Raw genomic sequence first — 21,479 nt, 5'->3', positions numbered from 1 at the left:
TTGAGATAAAATGGAACAATTTCCTAATACCGAAGCCTAGAACTAACTATGTAAATTCACAATGAAGTTTTCTGCGCCTCATTTTTGTAGAATTCATTACCATTTCGTATCAAGCAATCATCTAACACTCGTGCTTTCAAACATAGTTTTCGTACTTTTCTTCAATCGCGATAAACAACTTTTTTCATTGACATACCATTAGAGTACTCAACTGTTTTCCTCTATTTATGCATTTAATTATTAATTAATGCATTTTATACATTAATGCATTAATGCTATTAATGCATTATTTGTATGCATTAATGCTATTTATGCATTTGTATGCATTTACCCAAATTATGTTTCGTTTATAGTCGCATTATCTTGCATATTGGCATGTTTTACTATTACCTTATGTAATCAGTTTTAGTTTTATCCACTGTTGTTTGTATATAATCATTTTTTGCACATTTCTAACAGGAGGTCCCCTGTGCAGCCATTGACTTTGGGACGTCCTCCTGTATTTATCAAAAATGTATACACACTAATTGATCGTTTAGAATAAACTGATTCGTTTAAAAAGAATTATTACCCAATGTCCTGAAGAGCTTCAATGAGTTGCAACTTTTGCTCAGGCAGCATCCTGGCAAACACTTTGCCTTTGTGAACAAGCTGACAAAGAAAAAGAAACAACCCAAAGTGATAGTTTTGTTATGGTTGCATCACTCATGTCCAACATTTTAAATTCGTTTAGTAACACAGCTTGAAATTTAGAATCAAGGCCAGCATTGAAAGGGTTTGAACTAATTCTTATAATTCAGATCTCGATCAGTACATGAGCAAGAAATTTACAAGAAACATCAAACCGTTTTTGATATATATTCTGCAATCGTATAGGCAATTGGAATTGACTATCATGGGTCAATGACACTATTGTAAGAACAAGTGCAAGCATATAGCTTCACTACATGCTGGCAAAAATACGGGCTAATTTTTCACTTCCATGCCAAAAACAGCATTCATATCCTCAAAATCGCTGATTTAGCACTGTCGCCACTACTCTGCAAGAGCAATTTCTACGAAGGAGGTTGATGTAAACCAAGTTAAGCACAAATCTGAGTTGAATAGTCCTTTACCTTTTCAAATAGAAGCTTGTCATGTAGCCGAATCAGGTTGAATGTTCTGCCATCAACTGCCAGATGGTAACTGCAGTCTGAAAGCAATGGCACGGCAATGTCCTGAAAATATATACAATAAAGTTAATTTCTTCATGTTTTCTCAGTTTTTGGTTACCTCTTTTAGATGCTAATGTACTATCGTGGACACGAGTTTGCGGGACGCGAGTGCTTTGAAAAAAATGTTTATTGTAGCTCCACCTCACTAACCAGTTGACTCATATTGTATTAAGGTCTTAAAGGCCTAGATGCTCCTTCCCCTTGTAGCAATATTAAACGGTTGGGGAGCAAGGTAAAGCTACAATAAACGCTTTTCCAAGAACTCGCATCCCACAAACTTTTGTCCCCGATAGTACAGTGACAGTTACCTTGCATAATACACACCGAAAAAGCGCCAACACAAACAAACACAAGAGAGTGACCGCGGACAAGCACTTGTCTGTGTCGCTTTCTTGTGTTTGTCTGTGTTGACACTTCTTCGATCTGTATCATGCACTATCACAGCAAAACAGTCTGCTTGATTATCTTGCATTCTTGTCATATTACCACGCATTTAGAACACAGATTACAGCTTGAAAAAAGGAGGCAGTAAAGATGCACATCAGCAGCTATAAATGCGTCATAGAAACACTCGGCTCCCCACCAGTAAAAAAAAAAATAGAATTAAGGAACATGGCAATACGCTATGAAGCTTTCCAGTAAAACTTCATGGAACTATGATGTGCAAAATGCTAAGGCTTAAATATGTGCTCAAGCACTGTTTCTGCATTTGTGAAAAGAATACAAATTCTTATGCTTCAATTTCCGCAGAGAGGCACAAGCCAAAAAGCAGTTCCTGAATCAGTCGTGTGGTAAAAGTGAAAGTGTTTTAATATTTTTTGTTTAAGTAGTGTTTTGAAATCCTTCTGTTTGTAAGCTTGAAAGATCACTTATCCTCGAAAGCTCAATCATCATGTTGAATATATCGAGTGGTGCACAACCACTATAATGTCTATAATGAGTGATTAACTGCTTTTGCCAGTGCTGCTACTGCACACCTTAGACACTATGCTGTCACACTGAATAGAACAGCTTCGTTCAATAGAGCACTTGCATAAAATCAGTAAGTACAACCATCTTTGTTTCTGTGCTTTTGCTTTGCTTGCTCTGAGGTCATCTTGATTCTCGTTAAGAAAACAACTGCAAGGCACCCGTCATAAGACTAATGCATTGTGGCCATCCATGTTACCATATGCTGCAGAGTGCAGTAGTATACACATGCCACATTGCAACAGGTCTCATTCTCCACTGTGTCATTGCTATCGTCATCAACAACAAGGTCACTGGCCTCTAACAAACACCATAGCTTAGATCTCTACTTGATATGAAACAGGGGATCTAAATCACAGAGGTTGCAAAAAGAACGCCGAAGCGTTCGCTCATGCAACCCTTGTTGCACTTGTGTAAAGTGCACAAACACTGCAGTACCAACATTTGCATGCAACTATGGTTTTTAAATGCTATTGTGCATGCTTCTTCATGGACAGTTGTTTCTTCACCACATTTTAGAAAAAAAGAAAGGGACCTTAATCTCACACCGCTAATTATTGAGCACACTACAGATTCAGCCAGCAGCGGCCAGATAGCTTACATCTGCTGAAGCTTTGTAGGAGAGTGGAATCTTTTCGCTCAATCCAGGTAGCTTAATGTAGTTGTACACAACTCTTATGGTTCCATGCTCGGCATGTTCAGCCTCAACTTGAATCACTGCGTCAGCTTCCTTGATCATGTTACAGTCCCTGGCCACTGCAACGGCTGTCAGTAGGTTGTCTCCTGAAAAGGCATGATATGGAGTGAAAGCAGGTGGGGCAGGCCAGGCGTCTGTGTGTGATGGTGCTGGAGGAAACTAACAATTCCAAGGAACAGCAGTACACCAAGGTAGTAGAGCATATATGTGATAAGGAGAACCAAGAGAATGTGTTTGGCTCCGAGGTGATCAGTATATTTTCTGGCAAGTTTTTATACAGTCTGTGTTTATCATCTAAGCTTACAACTTCGCTTGTCAAGGTGTAAGCATCAGTCTGAAGTTGGCCAAAAATATATGCTGTTTTGACGGAACATTTTTATATGTGCATAAATGTTAAAATTGCAGTCCACTTGTTTACTGACAAAAAATGCTTAAACTGGGTTGACGTCTAAACTGGGAGAGTAAATAGGTGCCTCTAAATACTCCCTACCTACTAAAATTATCAGTAGTAATCATAGAAACCATGAGTGGTTCAAGAACTGTAAAGCAAATGCTTAGTCTTGCAAGACTTCAGCTGCAGAGCAACACCTGCTTCGTAAAGCATGTCCGAGTAATAAAGCTTTCAGCGAAAGCTGCACCATATGCACTTCAGTTGTTACATGTGACCACTGGAAGCAGTCATTTAAGACGCAAGAAATGCAAGCTGAATCATTGCTTACCTGTGACCATCACAGTTTTTATGAGTGCATCTTCTAGGGTAGAGATGGTTGATGCACTCTCAGGTTTCAGCTTGTTTTGAAGCACAATGAATCCTCTAAAGTGCAGGTCGTACTCAAGTTCTGCTCTGTGAAAAACCAAACATCTGGCATCAAATACTATACCACTCAACATGGAAGCAGTATTCAGTATTACTCAAAATGCTAGTGGTTGTCAGACGTAGTGAAACAAAGGCAGAACTTCACACTGGGAAGTTCTATCTCTAGTAGGTGGGCCTAAAAACCAAAGCAGTTTGTTTTTAGGTATAAGTAGCCCCAGAGAGGTAACATGGCTCAATAAAGAAACGCTCATACCCTGAATTTCGCAGTGAGAACTGAGCGGATGAGAAACAACGTTTTTAGTAGCAAAGAATAAAAACTGAGAAGAAGGGTCACGTGTTGATATGTAACAGCTAGCCACAGTACAAATCAATGCAGTCTCTAGAAAATGCAGCTGCTGTCATTGTCAGGCTTTCCTTCACAGCAGTAACAGGATTCGAACTATAGGCGCCACTTGCTCATCTATCATGAAGACCAAATTTTTGTCCAGACATGTGTTCTGTCCAATGGACAGAGTACAAAGTTTGCGCAATCCAAGGCAAATTGGCTGCAGTGTGCATCAAAGCTGTATGCTTCTTGTATTTCCTTTAGACCATTTTTTACGGATCACAAGAGCCAAACTTCCGTAATGAAAGGCTACTGTACTACCATATTCTTTATCAGCTAGACTGATATTAGTAAAGGTGGTGCATGCCTTGGAAGCAAGTGCAGTGCCTGGTCCCATGTTGTGTCGTTTGGGAGTGCTTTTGATGCAACAGCCAGAACTCGAAGCCCATGCCTCGTGTAGCTCTCCAGTGCTTCTTTGAAGTTCTCTGGAACTGCAGGTGTGGGTGAGTCAGCACTGGAACGTCTACTGGTATACCACTAAAGGCACTTATACAACTGTTTTCATCCATGCTAGTTGTGCACTCTAACATGACACAGGTCATTCTTCAACTTTTTTTTCTTTAACCCTAGGACTGAAATGCAGTAATGCTTTTATAGCTTGTCAGATTTAGTTAGTTTTGGTGTGTAGGTGCGCTTTCACTGTTGCCACTTTGTGTGCTTTTATGGCTCTCTAAATGGCACATTATTTCAACTGAAAAGAAATATTCTTCCATCTCAATAGTACATCTAGGTCTCAAGAAAGCCAGTTCGCCTGTTTTCCAACACAACACACCAACGGTCAATTTTTTACTGGCATGTACAGAATTTCATGCAGTGCCACAATGGTTGGAAACTGTAACACTGATATATGAAAAATTGTGAAATAAACACCCGAGGGACCATGCAGTCACTTTCTGTTCTAAAGATGTGCATGCCACTGGAAATACGGAAAAAAAAAAAAGAAAATTACTGGAGATGAAACCTGCTTGCATGAAAATGGTGTATGACATGTTGCCATGCCCACTGTTTAAATAAACGTTATTTACTGTGTTCGCTAATTAGCACAAAAAACAACCCATCTGCGATATGAAGGATGTTAAATTCAGCTGAAGCAAAGCAATGATTGCAAAATGCTGCTGGGAGTTGCACCTCAAAGGGTGAAATTATTCATATGCATCCATCTCATGCATCTGAAGAAGGTGGGCTGCCGAGGCAATAAGACATAATAAAACTGCAGTTCAGTACCAACACTTTAACACAGTGTCTTGCCTTTACCAGTCTGTAACAACCAGCATATGCCATTTATATGGAGATTTTGAAGCCTATATAAAATCCTACACACGCTTCTCCACATGTTATCACTTGATAGCTCTCAGTGGATTTAGGTAAAAAACATGTTTTGTACCAGTTGCCGGCAAGCAAAACTTCTGGACGATCTCTGGGGCACCCTTGCAATAGACATGGAAAAGGTTGCTGCTTGCTGCTGTGACGACGACAGTCGCCCTTTGCAGCTGGGACTCGAACGGGAATTGCCTCACAATTCCCAGGCTTGGGCTACTCTGTGCAGGGAGTGAGAGGGAGCAACAGTGAATACTTAATAAGCTCAATAAGAATACTCAATAAGTGTGAACACCAACAGCTATTCACTAGCCCACACAAGCGATCTTAGCTGAAGGAAAACTAATCTTAATCCAAGCCTTGATGACACACTAGAACTCTAATGAGAAGTGGCTAATTGCACCGTAAGTGCACCACTATTTGAATATTATGCAAAAACAACTTAAAGACATGTAATGTAATAAGTGACTAACCGTTTACATTGTGCCAAGGAAAAAGAGCACACATAAGAAAAGGGTTACACTCACCAGTCTCACATTTCTTGGCATCACAATGCGAGCTGGTATCTTCTCAAAGGGAACAGGCTCACCAAGCTTAGGTTCTTCAAGTTTCTATACAGCAAACGAAACATTGGTGCATGGTTTATGCACAAGAGTGGCACTGCAGCCAATTTCACACAGTTATACTTGTTGTAAACAGAAGGTGAAATGTAATGAATCATATTGTAGAGGTCCTTGTTTTCTATTGCTGGATTTGTGACAGGCGGGAGTAATGTAAAGTACTTTAGAATAACAAACAACCACTGATGTGCTCACCATTGTCAGATAAGGACATATTGTATTTTGTTCACACCAAAGTATAGCAGTCATAATTGTTCTCCGACGATGTCCGGCAGCCATAACTGTACTGAATATCTACGATGTCAGCAAAAACCCTGCCAGCTAATTGCAGCCACCTATGAACAGCAGCTTCAGCACCGTGCATTAAGTTGTTCCATACACGCAGATTTTTCACAGTACCATCAGCACTAATGCAATGTCTCGTACTTACCCAATCGATGGTCTGCAGTGTCTTGATGTCCATTTCATACCCCACCACTTCACCATGAATGAGATGCAAGGAGTGACATGTTGCAAGTGCCACAAGCATGGGGCCATGTGGGAGGATACTGAGGTTGGTTACAACAGGCTGCAGCCTGCAGGACCGAAAATATACTTGAAGGCAAAGTACTAACTGCACAGATACACTGCTGGGTGGCACCAGAGCAAAGCAACAGCTAATGATCAGTAGCGTGAGTTGCAATATATGCCGACAAACACTTTCAAGGAAAAAGCATTATGGACGAAAGGTACAGACACAAAGGCATTAATATTGGCTCTGTGTTCAGCCTCTTTTTGAATGCAAGTGATGTCGCAATGTCCTTTCATTTCCAGTCAGTCACAGTAAAGTTTTGAAGCATGTAGTATTGATGATAGTGACTGTGGTAGTTCAAGATTGCAGTTTCAGAAATTGAAACACTAGAATTTAGAAAGCTTGGTCACTTTATAGTGAAATGATGTACTGCTCAGTACTCATCATAACAAATTCAAGAATTTTTTAGCATTTGAGAGCACTGGTAATGAAGGGAATGTTGGTAATATAGGCTGCATGGAAATCTTGACTACCAGAATAAGTAAAACAGTCTTTCTTGTGTGTCAATGCTTTTTAATTTATGAAATTGACAATGGTTGTATGTGAGCAAGAATAAATAGTTAAACAGCATCTGGTTACACTTTTTAACATGGACTCAGCATTTTTAGCATTCAACTTAACTTATGCTTGATTTGTAGCTTCTTTCTCTTGATCTTGGTTCTCCAAAAACTTGAACATTGAAAAGTTTACTCATGCTGATGTAAAACTTAGTTATTCCGGTTATAAATAAAAACACTGATAGACATCCATTGGTTGAAAAAATATGGAATCAGTTAAAACCGAAAAGCACTGACCTCTGGGCATGCTGAGGCTGGCCAACAACAGTTTCTGCCAACAAACTTTCCTACTCTTTTCCTTTTCAAAAACAGAAATGCTCACGAGGCAGTCATAATAGTACCGGTGAAATTTTAAGCTCACGTTGAGAAGGATATCATCGAAATGTATTTCTTCATCCTTCAAAGAGCGTAGTGGGCATGGCCAAGAACCTTAGCGTGCAGCAAACTTGACTGTAGAAAATTTTTATACCATTCGTATGAATTTTGCTGACAAATGCGTAGAACATCTTTTTTTTTTTTTATGCGAAGCATACTACTTTAGCTACCACTTCAGCCCTTCACCGTGGTTATGCGCCTCCAAATCACGTGATACATGACGTCACACCACGTGACACGATGACGTCACGACAGTGGAGAAACGGGGGCCCACCTCGCGCCGTCGCTGTGGTTGTGCGCCTCCAAATCACGTGACACGACGTCACACCACGTGACACGATGACGTCACGACAGTGGAGAAACGGGGGCCCACCTCGCGCCGTCGCTGTGGTTGTGCGCCTCCAAATCACGTGATACATGACGTTACACCACGTGACTTGATGACATCACGACAGTGGAGAAACGGGGGCCCACCTCGCGCCGTCGCTGTGGTTGTGCGCCTCCAAATTACACGACACGATGATGCTTCGCATTCTCCAGGCTTAACCAAGTTAAGCCTCAGCCATTTTTTTATCTATGGCAAAGAATGCTCAGATTCGGCCAAAAATATGGGAAAGAGGGTGAGCCATATCAGCGGAAGGATGCTGGATCATGCTTCTCACAAAGAGTTGCCATAGTCTGTGACGTTAATTTCATGATTCTCTATCATTTATTATGTCTTGAATGAAACTGCCCCTGCACAGTGAGTTTCCTATCTTGGTTTCAATCAGTCTCTCGCCAGTGTTGTGAAGCACTGGTGCCCAATGTTGCCTTTTTTCAGGACTACTGATGCCATTGAGAGAGGAACCAAAAACTGAAAGTAAAGTATTTGTCTAAGCTACAGAATATTCGCAAAAATTTTTGGAAATGGCCTTCCTATACAAGACATCTGCCTCCTTATACTCAAGGCTCTCAAGCAGGAGAATAACCTCGAATACCAGAGGTGTCCTCTCAGTGGTGTCAGACTTTTCCTGCCAAACAAGTGGAATCGGGCATCAGCAGAAGGCTCCTAAAGCACGAACTGGCTTATAATAAACATGGTAGGCGAAACCTCGGACCGTTTTTTGAAACTGTACTAATGTTCAATACATATTTTCGAACTTGGGTGGTCAACACAAGCATGCTGATATATTTAAATAAGCAAGGTCAACAAGCCTACAACTACAACCAACTGCGCATAGTACATGTAACAGTTAGGTACAAAAATTGGTGCTCTTGGTTTCTTACCCAGCTTGTAAACTTTGAGAATTATTTTCGCTAATAACCCCTGTAGCATTTTTATTGTTTAGTTTTTAGTGGCTGCATCGTACAACTAGCCGAAATACACCCACCAATTTTTCCCAGAAATAAACACTGGAAAGTCCACAGCCTACTGATCTTGCATGAACTGTGCTTGAGGCAGAAATCGTGGAGAAATCATAAGCCAGGTGCAATTTTTTTGTGTGATACATGCTCTAAAGGTGCATCTTGGCACAAGAGCAATGCTTTTGTTCTAGTGCAGTCACTGGTGGAAATATATGCAGGCATTCGTAGCATCCTAGTTTATACCAATAAACATATCGTTTTCTGGAAAATTAGTATCATCTGCTATTACATGCAGGCATTAATGCAGCAACAGGTGCTTCGCTTGTCAGGAAGACTATTTATTTGTTATGTAGTTATGTTATGTTTAACGCTTAATGCATGGAGTTTCACTCTGCCATCGCCTCCTGGAGGTAGTTTTTGTTTTCAGCTACACGATCAAACCTGCACACAATGGGCAAACAATGAAAGCACTAGTATCGCCTCACATTGCATTTTCGCATGGGACAACAGCTGCTATATCCAGGCAGTCCTCTGTCAGTGTTCCAGTCTGCACAAAACAGAAAAAGAGGATGGGAGTAGGCGTTAGCTCTGTTCTTACGAAATTTTTTTAGCACGCTGAATGGCTGAGCAAAGAAGAAACCAAGAGGGTAAATGCATGCAGGCAACAAGAATGTCTTAAAAATGACTTACACAAAGCTTCAAATGGAAGTGTTAACCAAAAAACTTAAATTTCACGTAATGGATACTCACAGAGCTTTAGATAACTAGTAGATAGCTCAAATTTTATTCAGTGGATACTCTTATAGCTATACAGATATAAGAAAATGTTTGCACTTGTAACTATATTTGGACCATAGCAAGAAAAAAAAATGCACTGGCTATTTATGCAAGTGGTCACATCATAGTTATATTCACAAGAGTGGTCCAGTATATCTCTACTGCACCGCTGGACCACATATGTTGGTCAGAGATAGGTAATGCCTAGGAAGTCTATGGTTAGTGCTACTTTCGTCTCTCAACAGCGCAAACATTACACCTCATACAACTATCACTCTGAAATGCTCGGGCATGAATCTGGTGCCAGCATTACGACCGACCTTGTCAAAGCAGACCACGCTCAGTGCTCCACAGAAGTTTATATATCTGGAGTTGAGGCAGTAGATGTCATTTTTCTTCAGACGCCTCTGAGCTGAGGCGTTGAGGCTGGTCAGTACAGCTGGCAGCAATGGAGGCACCACAAAAGTGGCCACATCAATGACAATGATGGCTATGTCTTGAGCAAATGCCTGAAATGAAGAGGAGCAGTGGGACAGGAGGGGCAATTAATTTAACCTAGCGGACGACTGTGGCAAAATATTACCACTCTGTTATAATAGCACAAAATTCTTTTTCTAACATTCAAAGCTTATTGCATGCATAAATTTTGTATAACTGCATCCAGCTATCAAAAAATACTGCAGGCTACTAAGAAACACCACAGCTCACAGCAGTGAAAAATGTAAAAACTTCGCAAGTGAAGGTTAAGCTTGTCACAGGACCTTATGAAACTAATAGAGTACTTTCAAACAATTGTGCTCTGCAATACCACGAGTGGTTCACAGAAGCTTCCAGGTTGGAAACCACATTATTTCAAGCAAAATTGTTAGTCCTAGTATTGTCTCTATATTTAAGACAATCTCTTCTTTACGTTTAGAAAAGATGAACTCTTGGTGCTACTCTTGGTGGATTATGGGACAGAGTATTCACAGTTAATCTGAATTCCTGCACAGCCGGGAATTTAGAGGGGCAGTTTGCAAATGCATGTGCAACATGTACAGTGTAACTTGTGGTTTTGGGCTGTTAGTCTAAACCACTAAAAAATGCAGGTTTTTGTCTCAAATCCCATGTCTTGCAGATTTTTGAGCAGGCAATAAATTTAAGTCAAACAAAAGTACTTACTCCAAGGCTGCTGAATATGATACCAGTGTAAATCATTGCTGGTATGCCTAGACACAGAAGAAATTTATCGTCATGCTCATGCTGTGCGCAAAAATAACACCATTAGGGTACATGCAAAATAAAACTGTGCCCACCAAGAATGAGGAATATCACCATCGACTTCATCACATCCGCATGCAGCTTGAAGTGAACCGGTTTTGGGAACAAGATTGTCCTCACAAGTTCTCCTTTCATGGTGTTAAAACCTGGAAATATTAGCACAGTACTTTCTAAACGATAAGTTCATCTTTGCAGGGAGACATTTTAAAAACTATGCAGTGCAGTCTATTTCAAGATACATATGTTCAAAATTGGGCTTTTAAGGCTTCTCAAAGATATATGATCAGCAGTAGATGAAAACTGTTTTTGACTTTAGGTTGTATGACCAGGTGGATACAAAGCGAGAGGATATTGTCAGTTTCCTGTTTAACTAAAATCACTTAATAAGCCTTATAGCAATTGCATTTAGGGTGCATGTTTATATTGAAAACTTACACGAGGTAGTCGTATTTCTTAAAAATTCTATTTTGTAGAATTCGCACAGCGTACCCATGTGTCAAGATATTCACTTTCAGACTTTTATCTCGATCTGTGTGCAAGGCGGTGACATCTAGTGCAAAACTCCTCCTGACAGGACGCAGCTTTTGCGCATGGCTTTACATATGCCAGTGACCTAGACCAATCGGTGAAGATAACTGTTTCCCCTTTTGCTCCTGGCTACTGACATCGAAGAAAATCTATAAGCGACAATTGTGTCACACAGAGGCCGAGGTTGATGCCACCTGTTACTACCTTAATTGCATGCGTAATTGCGCTGACTTGGAATTTTGGCGGCAAATATCTCGGAACACGGCCCCGCTATAAGAATTATACAATGTCTAAGAATACGACTACCTCTATGTTTCCAATATAAACAGACACTGTATGCATGACTAAATATTTATTCACTGATTTCAGTTAGATTAGGATGCTGATGCCAACAGTACCCTCCGACTTTCTGTTCACATAATCTAAGTGCAGAAACGTCTTTGAGTACTACTCATCGTTCTTTTTTTTTTTACACCTTGAAAATCTAATTCTGATCACCCTGTATATCCATTTTTTACTAAAACAACTACCAGTGAGTGAACACTAATACAGTCGAACCTCATTACAACGAAACAGTTTATAACGAAATAATGGACATAACGCAGGAATGATGCTTCCCCTTGGAAGCTTGGTTAACATAGGCTATAACGAAGCAATTGCCAGGCCCCTTCAGCTTTGTTATAACGAGGAGCAACTGTACATATTCATTCATGCCAGTGGATTTAGTTTAAAAAATGTGGAGAAGAAACATTGCCTCATTCAGAGCATATTGCTGCTTTTGTTGGTGAACAGCCTAGACTCTAGCAAGGGATCTCACCAGTTCTGTAGACAACAGCTGTCACTCTGCCGTTAGTGCTTCTTGAGTGCAGTACACTTGTGCCACAGAAGAGTGTATTTCTTTTGTTTGCAAAGCAGGTGTAGCCATCCTCTGCAGACACTGGAACTTTTGTGATTGGGAAACTTTCCCCTGCAATGTACATAGACCATCATAGCACGTTGGGTGAACGAGCGATGCATACTAAGAGTTAATTCTGTTGTTAAAGGAGACTGGCGTATGGAGTTTTTTTTGGCTACTGCTTTCATTATTTATTCTCAAATTTTACACAGAAGCAGCGTTAAGTGATAACTTGAGCTGAGTGTATGCTTGGTGACATCACTTACTTTCTCCAAAAACTAAAGCATACAATCCGGAGGTAAGGCAACAAAAAATGCATGATTTCACAGAGAAAAGTGAATTGGATAATGCTGTTTGCCGCTAAGAAGTTGGAAGGTATGTCTGAAGAATAGATTGGGAACATGTTGGGCTTTCATTCTTTAAGGCAGATAGCGTAGTCTTCTCACAAAAATGTGGTTATACATTGTAAACATTTAATTGCTATTTTTGCTAATTCCTTAACTGCTCACAAATCGTTTTATTTATTGTGGACAAAGTACACAAGTACTGCAGCCAAGTGTTGTGTTATGTTTTTTATGTGGGGTTCAACTTTCCAAAGCTGCACATGGGCTATGAAAGATATCATAATGGAGAGCTACAGGTTAGTAATTTCGACCACCTGTTTATTAATGGGCATTGGTATCACACAACACATGAGTGTGTTTTCATTTCGCCTCCATCGAGATGCGGCCGTGATGGCCAGGATTCAATCCTGTAACCTAGGGCTCAACAGCCCCACTCAGCCACTGTGGTGGATGCAGCCAAATATGGCGTTAACAAGAACTCATAGTTAATGCCACTTCCGTGTGAAATTTAAGTGCAAATAGCCGGAAAGCCAGGAGAAAACTCATCTACAATGCTCATGCAACTCCAGGCGTGTAAAGCCATAAGGAATTGCATTAAAAACACAACACAAAGAAAGACTCACAGACAAGACGAGTGCAAACTAACAAATGATTTATACAGGGGCTGTCACCACCAAATATAGAAAAGTCGGCGCTTGAGCACAAGATGCCTCCACGACAGGCCTGGGAAAAAAACTTGCAATCATCAACACACACTACAAGACAGAATTCAAGAATGCTAATTCATTTCTGTACAATGCCACTGAAGTGTCGTCAACACAGTTCTGTGTGTTCTTTCCATGATTTCCATGACGGATAATATCACGCACAACCTGAAGGAAGTGGCCAACAGATACGCGGTACCTATGATGTTCTCAGCACCTAGGAAGCTAGGCCAGCTCTGCTCTCGTAGACCAAAGGAGCGAGACAGACAAAGTGGTTGCGCAGTAAAGCATGGAAAGCCCTCTGTTAAATATGCGAAAGGAGTGGTGCACAAAATACCACTAACTTGTGGTAAGGCCTACGTAGGCCAGACAGGACGCTGCACAACTGATCATACAGGGGAGCATGAATGTTCTTTAGGAGATAAGGGAAAAAGCCCAAATCTAACACAGCACTGCAAAACATACAAGTGTTGACCACATCTCCATGATATAAAGATTTATGGGAGCGGCAGGAGTGCCGTAGCATGTGGAATCATGGAAGGTTTTCTTACAAAGAACACACATAACTGCATTCAGTGGCATTGTACAGAAGCAGATTAGCATTTTTAATTCTGTCTAGTAGGTTGCGTTGACTACATGCATTTTTTTCCAGGCCTGTCGTGAGAGCATCGTAGGCACATGCACTGAACTTTTCTATATTTGGTAGCAACAGCCTCTGAATAAATCAATTGTTAGTTTTCACTCATCCTGCCCATGTGTCTTTCTTTTTGTAGTGTTTTTAGTGAAATTCCTTATGGCTTTACAAGATGATAACCAACTAGCCGGAAACTACTCCTGCTCAAGGCATGCATGCATGAAAGATTTGATGTGCTCAGGCACATTGCAATGATACCACAAACACACTGAGGAAATAAAGACATAGATTTAAACCTACCCGTGAGCATGCTCTCGTTGACGATGCAGTCACCATTAATGAGGACAGCATCACACTCCATGATGTGATGGCTCTCGGGAAGGATGATCACATCGCCAGGCACAAGCTGCTTGGAGGACAGGGTCACCTCTGCACAGAGATGATGCAGGTACTGAGTATACAAAGCTTGTTCTGGAATTTACCAGGAGCAAGAAACTTGTCAGTTGTCTTGGCTTGTACCGAGAAATCACTGCGCAGGAGAAACAGAGTAACGCTGTTTGTTTTGTGCTCTCAGTGAAGTGATGTAGTAATACTCCTTTCCTTTTGGCAATTCTTGTCTGTCGTGAGTACAGGCTGGTGACAACGTTTACTCGCAGTGTTTAATGACACTGTAAACTATGGTTTTCCTTGCTGTTTGGTGTGCTCATTCACTCATCCCCATAACATTATTCTTTCAGAATTGGCTATGTTACGCTGCAAATCAAGCAATAAAATACAACAAAATTGGACACTTTTCAACTGTTCCTTCTAGGCACAGTTTATATATATCACATTTTCATTATATATATCACATTATATAATCAGATTTTCGATATATATATATATATATATATATATATATATATATATATATATATATATATATGTCGAAAATGTGATTATTCTCGGCACTGTGGCTCGACAAAATTTGGCTTTTTCGACTAGTTACGTGCACTGGAGGGGACGCTTTGCCTGAATGTTTTCGATACCGCATGTATTTTTTGCACGAAACAGCCAGCAATTCTAAAAACTGATATGGCTATTACTAACGACCGGCTACAAATATCTAATTGCAACTAGGCACCTAACTGTAATAGTTACAAAGTTAAGTATTAAAAATTAGTGAACCAGTTTACTACCTAATATGATTTACCGGTTTTCTGGTGTCCGCCAACATTGGTAATACTATGCTGCAAAAGCCATATCTTTGTCAAGAAAATTCTACTTATGAGAATTTTTTAAAGTGTTCGCTGAAACACCCGATGTGTGTGTGTGTGTGTGTTGTGTGTGCGTGCGTGCGTGTGCGCGCGCGTGCGTGCATGTGTGTGTGTGTGTGTGTGTTGCAAAATCATAAGGTACTTGACTGCTTACAAGAGTATATAGCGAAGTATACGCTTCGTTAAAGGAAACATATTTATTCGACTCGACATTTCGATCGGAAGACCGATCTTCTTCAGGAGATCGAATAAATATGTTCCTTACTAAATTTCCTTACTCCGGACATGCCACCGCGGTGGCTCAGCGGTTATGGTGCTTGGCTGCTGACCCGAAAGACGCGGGTTCGATCCCGGCCGCGGCGGCTGGAATTTCTTTGGAGGAGAAATTCTAGAGGCCCGTGTACTGTGCGATGTCAGTGCATGTTAAAGAACCCCAGGTGGTCGAAATTTCCTGAGCCCTCCACTACGGCGTCTCTCATAGCCTTAGTTGCTTTGGTACGTTAAACCCCATAAACCAAACCAAACCTTACTTCGGACAGCCAGACCAAAATGACAAACTGCATATGATTGTAAAAGGACAAGCTTTGCCATGGGCAACGGTTTGTGGAGAAGTGGCAGCAAGATGTGATGTATATATATATATATATATATATATATATATATATATATATATATATATATAATGCTTACACTGCAGTTGCTCTGAGTGAAATGAACTCTGTGTTCTTAGGTACAAAAGCCCTGGAAAGGCAGGCAGTCTAAGGCACTGGAGAACATTACATTAGGCACTTCTGTAGCATTTCCTTGATGTGCTTACTGCAATTCTTGTACGAGCTATTGCTAATCTGTTGCACACAACAGGGCTGCAGTTGGCCGAGAGGATAACCAAGCATACAATATAATGCTCATACTTACCAGTTGCATCTCGCAGCACAGTCACAGGAGACTCTCTGTGGACAGCTTCTTTGAGGGCTCTTGTTTGCTGCATAGATATGCATAGAGATGCATAGATATTGTTAGCTGCATAGATATGTATGCACTAGCTGCATACATATTCAAGCTTCCAGTACCTTTGACTTGCAGGCTGCTGAGAACTTTCGACCAAGACTTGTCTAATATTTAGTATTATACGAAAAAATCTAAACCATTTACTTGGGCTTCTAATCCAAAATCTCAAAGTGGGCTTATACCTGTGAAGAAACTTGTTCCATCTTTCTACCTAATCCTGAATGCATCAGCCATTTAAAATACAAAGCAGGCCTACGTTATAGATAGAAAAACATTCCTGAATGTTTTTTTTTTAGACTGTGCACATACTTCCAAAGTCATTACGAGGACTAGTCAATCACTGTAAATTTGCTTGTCTGATGTTTTTGCACAGGCTTTACCACAATTCATCATTTTGCTAAGATTTTTTTTCATCCACCCATTGCATTCTTCTTGCGGCATGACCATGCACATGAAGTTAAGTGCATCACTTTGTCATTCATCTCTACTTGAGCTGTGTCATCTACTCCATGTGCTAGCTGCACTACTTGTTGTAGCATTTTTGTCAGTATGTAACAGTTCTTGTTGCACTTTTCACTTAATATTTTTCCAGTGTGATCAAGGGCGTCCACAGAACTTTTTCCAGGGGGGTGCAGCCGATGTCTGGGGATGGGGGAGGCGGTAGGTTTGTAGTTGTTTTCTACTAGGGCATAAATAATATCCTTAATTCCAAGGGGGGGCAACCGCCCCCCCTTGCCCCCCCTTCCGGACGCCCATGAGTGTGATGTTTACACAGTTATTATAGGTGGCTTAATTTCCACTTTTTCCAGATTATTTTCATTTACTCATTCACGGATGTGGTCCTAGTCACAGTGGCCACATTTTGACATCCTAAAATTCATAACTCATTTTTCAGTTAAGCTTACTGTTACCTTTTTTCACAGTGACATTTTTTTTTGTTAACTACCTCTCAGAGTCTGTTTTTGAGCCTATCTGTTGTGCTTGCCTTTGCCTAATTAATTTCGTGGTGCTTCCCTTCTCACATGATGCCCTTAGCAGTGGACTTTTAGGGGATATTTTGAGTAATAAAATAAATATAAAGATGAGATTTCAAAGTTCTATGCTATGACTTTTTTTTTTACAGTACTGGAGGCACTCTGTCTATGAGCTGCACTTTATTTAATAACAGGCTTTTTCTGTAATATGTGGCACTGATTTTCCAAACTTTTGAGCAATGAGAGCAGTGAAATGTCAAAAGAACATAGAAATGTCGGGACATGTTCATAATTTTGCGACATAGAGACCCATTACTATGACATGATGTGATCCCACAAATGGTGGCTTTAAAGTACCTTAGCTCTCATCCAACTACTATGAGTTCAACTATCATTTCAATGAGCTTAAACTTGATGCCAATGCTACTGAAATTAATGCATGCAGCATTTCATAGCTAATAATACACGAGACACACAGCTTGTGGAGGAGACAGTGATATGCGATGAAATATTGATTTTCGTTCTTTTTTTACTGACATAATCAGTGCATCATGAGTGCTACCAATTTTGCATATATGCTGCTCAACTTACTGTACGTGCTCAGTAGGACACTTCAAGCTGTCAGAGTAAAGCTTGTTAATAAAAGAAAGGACATGTTTGGAAATACTACTAAGATCAGTGAAAGTATTTATATTATGATGATTTTGTAAAATGAATGCCAGAGTTCTTATGCTCTCATACATTTTATGCAACAATGACAAAAAGGTATATTTGTAGTAGTATTGCCTGTTTTTCTCTGAAAAATGTGCATATTAGCAGCCACAATAAACTCCAGTGTAAAGGAAGCCTACCTTTCGGGTTTGCCAGACTGATACGCTGACAGATATGATGGAAAGCAAGATGATGCAAACACCAAACTGGTAGTACAGCTGGACCATCCACACAATAACGATGAACAACTGGTACACGTAAAATGGACTGAAGACCTAAAAGGTTAAAAAGCAGACAATTAGCAGCCTGTTTTGCACAAACAATGTATCATCGTTTTTGTAAGTGGTAAGCTCCAGACCCCAGAAAAAAATTACATTTCTGCTGTTCGCTGAGATTAAAAAACAGTCAACCACAGCAAACTTACTAGAATTAAAAAAAGAAAGGATAAACTATGCAGTGCACACTACGTTACATTCATGTTATGATGCAGTTTCATGAACATTCTGGCATGTTCTCATACTTTAAAGTACGAGCGCAGTCAGTGTAATGTGGGGCACACTTCGGCATTGTAACTGTTCTCACATTTTACTTGGCAGAAATCGAGAGATCTGTTGTGCTTATGTGCAATCATATCGGTGACACTGATTTGTATTATAAATCTTCCTGTCTCCATTTGGCAACACTCAAGAAGTCTGCAATTTGCTCTATTATTCTAGGTGTGCCTGAGTATGCGGCTCAAAACCAAAGCTAGGTAACAGAGCTGCAGGTAAAACAGTAAATTGTGAGCCACTATATCTATAAACATTTGGTCAAGTGCACAATAAGTGGTGCACAATATGCAGTTTGTTATCCATCACTACAGTCTGTTTCATGCATCAGGTGCAACGCTGTCAGAACTAGTGCTCTTGTTTACGCTGCCTATATCCACGACCAGAAAGTAATGCGTTGCTTGTGGTGAGCAACAAACAGTAAATGCTTTGCCTGCAGGCTGATTACATGATATATTTGCGATGGGCTTGATTAAATGCCGTGTTGTTGCTGACGACACGCTGTGGCTTTCTCGTGACTTAGACCACTCAGCCACAAAACAAGCACGGAGTGGCACGTCTCCTTTTACCTTTTATTTTTCATGCCGACTAGGTCCGTACCGATCGTAGAGTTGCATCTGATGATGAAACGGAGTATAGTAGATCACTTTCTTCTTTTCCTTTTTTTATTCAGTAGTGTACAGTTAATTATGCATGATCCTGTTTAGTACGACCTATGCACATGAGTCATGCCTCAAACACGTACCTCATTTATGACGAGCTTGTATACAGGAGTCATCTCTATTAGCAATGAGTTCTCACCAAATAGACTTTGCTGGTAGTCAACATCTGAGCTTGATAGACCTGATGACATAGTGAGCAAGTCTTGGCAGCTGTCTACTTCAAGCCCACTAAAATCAAATATGAAGAATAAAATATAATAAACAATGTAGCATGAACACACTGAGACTGCACATAAAACATGGCTGGACCATAGCTTGTACGGGGTCTACTATGAATGCTTCTTTAATTCTACTCGTTGGCTATTATATCTGCACTTAATAATGACAGCAGGGCCTAGCAACAGTGCTAAAAGTTGTAGTGGAAACTCCTGGCCAAAGACCAACACAATTTTCATGACTTGCAAACAAAGCTGAATGTTGCTGTTGCGCCAGTGCAGTTACACTAGCTATCCAAGGCAACAAAAGAGTTGTCTTCAGACTACAAGGCTGTCTTTTCCAATGTGGCATTTTCTTTATTGCAGCTAGATGCTTTGTCAGATTATTTTTGGGGGGATCTAGGACAATGCATTTCACGATTTTCTTTAACCCCAATGTGAAGCCTGCACCTTCCTCTTGAAATGAAAGGAAGCAGTTTTCTAATTTATTCATTAAGAAGCAAACAAAGACAAATACAGTGCCGTAGATATGTGAGCCAGTCAGCTACACAGATTCTGTAAAATCCACCTTACTCTAGTTTCACGAAGCGCTGAAGGTCTTTCTTCCATATGTATTTGATACGTTTGTTGAAGAAGTAGCAGTAACTGCAGCCGTCTTTCAATGGCCTGCTGCTTTGGAAGACTGATTCTATGAACTCTTGTGAGTACTTGTCCTGCAAAATTCAACGTTATGTCCAGAAAAATTAGAACAAATTTTTAATGTATACCTTTCTGTTATTGCTTTTATTCACAGAGCTCACCACATAAAAAATGACTGTCTAGGATGTAAAAAAGAACGAAAGATAGTAGGTAGGTCGACAAGCAGCAACCTCTTGTATAATCATGCATATTTTTATATTTGTACGGGAGGTTTATAAATTACGCCATAACAGAAACCACAGCATTTAGCAAGGCACTGCCTACAATATGGAGAACCATTTGCTTTGAATATTTGCAAAAAGCTTAAAAACAATTCTGAAGATCAGGGAAGAAGACTACAAGCTGACAGTAATCGTGCTGTTTGCATGTGACAGAAGCATAAAAGATCAACTGAAGAGCTTCCCCATGCCACACTTGACACGTTGTTTCAGGTACAGCCAAATAAAGAGCAGGTACAAAGAATCAAAAGCTGATCTTACTTTCAGAAGCACTTTCTGTGCCTCATCGGGGTGACACAATACATGTGTCAGCTTGAGCAAAATACTTCGTTTCCAGGAGGCGAGTATTAAAGGAATTCCAGCAGACAGAATGATCACAATCCACCCAATGGCAGCCTTTCTCAGAACCCATTTGTAGCCTTCTAATGTCTGCACAAAAAAAAAGGGGGAAATTATTTGTGTAGTGAGGCCTTCAGCCACCATGTTAAGAAAAGACAACTCACTAATGTGAGGATGGCACTACTGTAAATCCTATCAAGTTCAGTCAGGATAAGGAAGCTCTCTTTCAAGCTGATATGAAATCAGATACAAGAGATTTTAATGCAATCAGCCATATTCACTGAATTCTGGCATCTGTCCACAGGTATGAATATATATATATATACAGGGTGTTTCACCTAAGACTTCACACAATTTTTAAAAATCGGCTTTGAATTACAAGAGCGCTTTTTTCGGCATTGCAATGTCAGCGTTTTAGTACACCAGAATACAGCTGAGACATGCTGACTAGCAGGCTGGTTAACTAATATTGAATAGTTAATTTTTTAACCATTACTGTTAGGCTCCTTAATTACTGAGAGGCGTGTGGGCCACCATAAGTAATATCCATATCAGTTTTTAGAATTTCAAAAACGCTGTTACCCTAGGCACTGTGGCGCAACAAATATTGGCTATATTTACCAGTTACATGTACTGGAGGGACTGCTTTGCCTGCAAGCTTCTCGAAAACACATGTATTTTGGCACGATGTAGTGATAATTTGTTGGGCCACAGCGCAAAGAGCAACCATGTTTTCCAAATTCTAAAATCTGATATGGATATTACTTACCATGGGCTACACACCTCTCAATAATTAAGGAGCTTAACAGCAGTAGTTAAAAATTAACTATTCAGTATTAGT

At 40.3% G+C, this 21,479-nt stretch overlaps 1 protein-coding gene across 5 annotated transcripts in view; it reads right to left on the bottom strand.

The window, feature by feature from the left end:
* The window catches only part of LOC149340586 (polyamine-transporting ATPase 13A3-like), a 30,726-nt gene that overhangs the window by 7,845 nt on the left and 1,402 nt on the right, over positions 1–21,479 (bottom strand). For 4 of the 5 annotated variants that reach the window (XM_089549411.1, XM_089549413.1, XM_089549410.1 and 1 more), the window contains exons 3-21: positions 20,561–20,728; positions 19,956–20,095; positions 19,251–19,395; positions 18,098–18,232; positions 16,180–16,246; positions 14,309–14,437; positions 12,249–12,398; positions 10,939–11,049; positions 10,805–10,851; positions 9,964–10,152; positions 9,352–9,413; positions 6,450–6,594; positions 5,927–6,010; positions 5,467–5,620; positions 4,390–4,513; positions 3,600–3,724; positions 2,785–2,966; positions 1,116–1,217; positions 572–651 (exon numbers count right to left, since the gene is read on the bottom strand). In XM_089549411.1, the coding sequence (XP_089405537.1) occupies positions 572–651; positions 1,116–1,217; positions 2,785–2,966; positions 3,600–3,724; positions 4,390–4,513; positions 5,467–5,620; positions 5,927–6,010; positions 6,450–6,594; positions 9,352–9,413; positions 9,964–10,152; positions 10,805–10,851; positions 10,939–11,049; positions 12,249–12,398; positions 14,309–14,437; positions 16,180–16,246; positions 18,098–18,232; positions 19,251–19,395; positions 19,956–20,095; positions 20,561–20,728 (2,339 nt within the window). Of the gene's footprint in view, positions 1–571; positions 652–1,115; positions 1,218–2,784; positions 2,967–3,599; positions 3,725–4,389; positions 4,514–5,466; positions 5,621–5,926; positions 6,011–6,449; positions 6,595–9,351; positions 9,414–9,963; positions 10,153–10,804; positions 10,852–10,938; positions 11,050–12,248; positions 12,399–14,308; positions 14,438–16,179; positions 16,247–18,097; positions 18,233–19,250; positions 19,396–19,955; positions 20,096–20,560; positions 20,729–21,479 lie in introns of those variants that run through there. The other variant, XM_089549415.1, reaches the window with a different exon arrangement.

The sequence above is a fragment of the Amblyomma mixtum genome, chromosome 6 (assembly GCF_055824585.1).
Source record: "Amblyomma mixtum isolate Tamu chromosome 6, ASM5582458v1, whole genome shotgun sequence".
In the NCBI taxonomy this organism is placed as follows: Eukaryota; Metazoa; Arthropoda; class Arachnida; order Ixodida; family Ixodidae; genus Amblyomma; species Amblyomma mixtum.
The sequence above is the reverse complement of the archived record's forward strand: the minus strand, read 5'-3'. Positions and strand labels throughout refer to the sequence as shown.